This window comes from Medicago truncatula, chromosome 3 (assembly GCF_003473485.1).
Source record: "Medicago truncatula cultivar Jemalong A17 chromosome 3, MtrunA17r5.0-ANR, whole genome shotgun sequence".
NCBI classification, from domain to species: domain Eukaryota; kingdom Viridiplantae; phylum Streptophyta; class Magnoliopsida; order Fabales; family Fabaceae; genus Medicago; species Medicago truncatula.
In genome coordinates, this window is record NC_053044.1 from 8,607,667 (window position 1) to 8,611,427 (window position 3,761).

Genomic DNA, 3,761 nt, shown 5'->3' on the forward strand with positions numbered 1-3,761 from the left:
AGAAAAGAGATATGAATCAAGTGCTCCATTCTTGATCAAAGATATATTTGGATTTGTGTTATTAAGCAATGATATATACTTCGATGCTTCATTGAATTGGCCAAGAATAAATTTTCACAACTAAAAAAACAAAAATTAGTGAGGGAAATTTAGTGAGGGAAAACGTAAAATTCCTCTCTAATTCCGTCATTAAATTTTCCGACCAAGGAATTTGTGAGGAATTTCATTTTTTCCGTCACTAATTTCCCTCACTAATTTTGCTTTTTCTAGTAGTGTTTGTTGTTATGTGTGATGCATTTCTTGATACCTTTAGAATTAGATTGTGTCTTTTGAATTTTCACTATAACAATTTTTGCAAAATATGATTTCAATGGATAAGAAACGACAAATTTTACTAAATTTAACGTAGATGGTTGGACATTCTACTCACACTAAGTCTGACGTGATTTTAATCTAAATTCTCTACTTCGTAATAAGTTTTATACAAAGGAAGACCGATTGTTCGAAAGGAACAATATATTAACTAATTTTAATTTAAAACCCATAGAAAGTTTAGCATAAAAATTGCGATCATATTAAATTCTATAATACTTCTACATAAAGAATATGAGCATTGATATGCGAAAGCACAATCAATTTAAACAAGCTCAAACTAAAAACAACATATAATATTAATATGCTTGAGACCAAACAATAACAACCACTCCCCAATGGTTTTAGGCCTATAGCCTATACCATATACATTACAAATTGAAAATTAATAAAAATCGTATTACACCCATCAAATAGAATGAACTAGGCACCGTACAATAGTAAATCATGAACAAAGACAACAAGGAACTAGGAAATGAAAGGCATGGTTCCAAGTTCCAACTTAAGGCGTGGTGGTAGAAACGACTTTTGGAGTTTCAGGAACCTTAGGCAATTCTAGCTTAGGTAACTCTGGTACTTTAGGAATCTCGGGTTTTGTCAATTCAGGAACCTTAGGCTGCTCTAGTTTAGGTAACTCGGGGACTTTAGGGAGGTTGGGTTTTGGCATTTCGGGAATCCTAGGCAACTCAGGTTTAGGTAATTCAGGAACTTTAGGAAACTCGGGTTTTGTCAATTCAGGAGTTTTAGGTAATTGTGGCTTAGGTAACTCAGGGATTTTGGGCAATTCAGGTTTTGGCAATTCGGAAACTTTAGATAGCCTTGGTTCATGTAACTCAGGGGCTTTAGGAAACTCGTGTTTTTGAAGTTCGGGAACCTTAGGAACCTCCGACTTAGGTAATTCAGGGGCTTTAGGAAGCTCAGGTTTCGGCAATTCGGGAATATTAAACTTAGGTAGTTCAGGCTTTGACATTTCAGGTACTTTAGGAATTTCAGGTTTTGTCAATTCAGGAACCTTAGGTTGCTCTAACTTCGGTGATTCAGGGATTTTAGGTAGTTCGGGTTTTGACAATTCAGGAACATTAAACTTAGGCAGTTCATGCTTTGGCATTTCAGGTACTTTAGGAATTTCAGGTTTTGGCAATTCAGGAACCTTAGGTTGCTCTAGCTTAGGTGATTCGGTGATTTTAGGTAGCTCAGGTTTGGGCAATTCAGGAACATTAAACTTGGGTAGTTCAGGTTTTGGCAATTCGGGCACCTTAGGAATTTCTAACTTTGGCATTTCAGGTACGTTTGGTAAATCAGGTTTTGGCAACTCAGGAACATTAGGCTTTGGTAATTCAGGTACATTGGGAAAATTTGGCTTTGGTAATTCAGGTAAAGAAGGTTTTGGTAGAGGTGGAAAATCAAGTTTTGGAAACTGAGGTATGTTTGACTCTAGAAGATTTCGTGCCCCGGCAACCCTTGTGTTACCATTTGTTGAAAATAAAGCTAGAAGCATAAATGGAAAAATGAATTTTGATAAATTGATGGAAGCCATCGTTTGATCAAGCTGATGAGAAGAACTTCAAATTGATGCTATTTGCAAATTATTTTGATATGCTTTGTAGTATGTTACTTCTTGTGTTATATGTGTGGCTTTTATAGATGAAATTTTGCAACTCAAAGAATGGTTAATCAAGGATGAGTTGGTAGGATTGTGTACATTTAAATATTGTTCGTTCAACTGCTTCTTGCTTATAAAATAAAATCTAATTGGAATCATTGTTAGTGAACCAACCTACCTACATCATAACCGTAGGTAAACTTCAAATGCATTGTCAACAAACAATGTTTGACCCATAGTATCGTTCTTTGAATTTCAAGCTTAAATATAGTCCAGTTCTTGGTCATGAATGCTACCTAAGCTTTCCTACTTTTTAGAATATTAGCTTTCCTCACAATTTATTACACGTATAATTAGAACTCCTTCAGTTTTAAGTTTCATGTTTGTTTTAGATAGATCATTTAAGTTTTTAAGGTTTTAGATTGGATCTTTAAGTTTCAAGTTTGTTTCAGATATATTCTTTCTGTCAACCTCCGTTAAGCCAAAGTTGATATGTCCGTTAAGCCAAAGCTGATTTGGTTGGGGAAAAAATTGATGCCAAGTGTCAAAGAGAACCACATCACCCACTTAACAGACATATCATCTTTGATTTAACAGACATAACAACTTTGGCTTACGGAGGTTGACAGAAAGGACCTATCCAAAACAAACTCGAAACTTTAAGGACTTATCTGAAACCTTAGAAATTTAAAGGACCTATCTAAAACAAACGTGAAACTTAAGGGACCCATAAAGGTATTTGGCCTTTTTATAGTATTTAATTATTTTGTTTAAACTATTCGTAATTAGAAAAAAAATAATGATAAAGTGGAAAATATTTTGGAACAAATATATACACAAATCTTAGTGCATATTTGAAATCATAATGAGTTTGACAATATCCTAGAAGCAACATTGTGATTTTGAGTAAGGTCCAACATTGTGATTTTCTAGAAGCATGATTTTGCATATCATGCATAACTATGTTTCAACGAAATTAGACCATCGACATGTGTTAATGCATGAGTCATATCGAATGTAATATTTGATTGTAATAAATAAGTAATAAAATAGTTTAAATGAATGTCATGATTGTCATATAATATTTCATGATATTAAGAAGCAGAGATATTGGTGCTGTATCATACCATAATATTTCCATGACATCGTCTTTGGTACAGCAACGTAACATAATATGTTAAGTATAGCAGACGGATTAACATTTATAAGTAAGAGATTATGTTAAGTATAGCGAGACGGGTTAATGGTTATTCCTTTCCAAAAAAATAGCATATAATAGGAACATAATTTTATTTTACTATAGATAAACATTAAATGCAAAAGTGTGGAGGGGAAAATTAGGTTAAGTATAGCGAGACGGGTTAACATTTTTTTTTTGTGGTGGCCGGGATTCGAACCGCGGATCTTGCATATATTATGCATTGTCCTTACCAACTGAGCTAAGCTCACGGAAACAAACCGATTAACATAGTTATTTTATTTTATTTTTGGGTACAACTTAACATTTTTTTTTTTTTTGAAGAAACAACTTAACATAGTTTGTGATTCTAGTATTGATTTTTTTTTCCTCAAGAAATTAGGGTTAAATATATTTTTAATCCTTATAAATATATTAATTTTTTTAGAGAAATAAAAGTTGAAGAAATTTTTAAGAGGTACTAAAACGAAAAGTTAATATATTTATATGGACAAAAAACACATTTAGCTCAATAAATTTATATATCAAAGTGGTTTAAACCTCATACCGAAAGGATTTTATACCGTTATAAAACATAAATTAGCAAGT

General features: G+C 32.8%; 1 protein-coding gene across 1 annotated transcript; it reads right to left on the reverse strand.

Moving 5' to 3' along the window:
- Positions 1 to 584: 584 nt before the first annotated feature.
- Positions 585 to 1,979, reverse strand: LOC25488729 (protein PELPK1). The gene has a single exon (XM_013603671.3). The coding sequence runs from the start codon at positions 1,907 to 1,909 to the stop codon at positions 875 to 877; it is 1,035 nt and encodes a 344-aa protein (XP_013459125.2). The 5' UTR covers positions 1,910 to 1,979; the 3' UTR covers positions 585 to 874.
- Between the last annotated feature and the right edge of the window lie 1,782 nt (positions 1,980 to 3,761).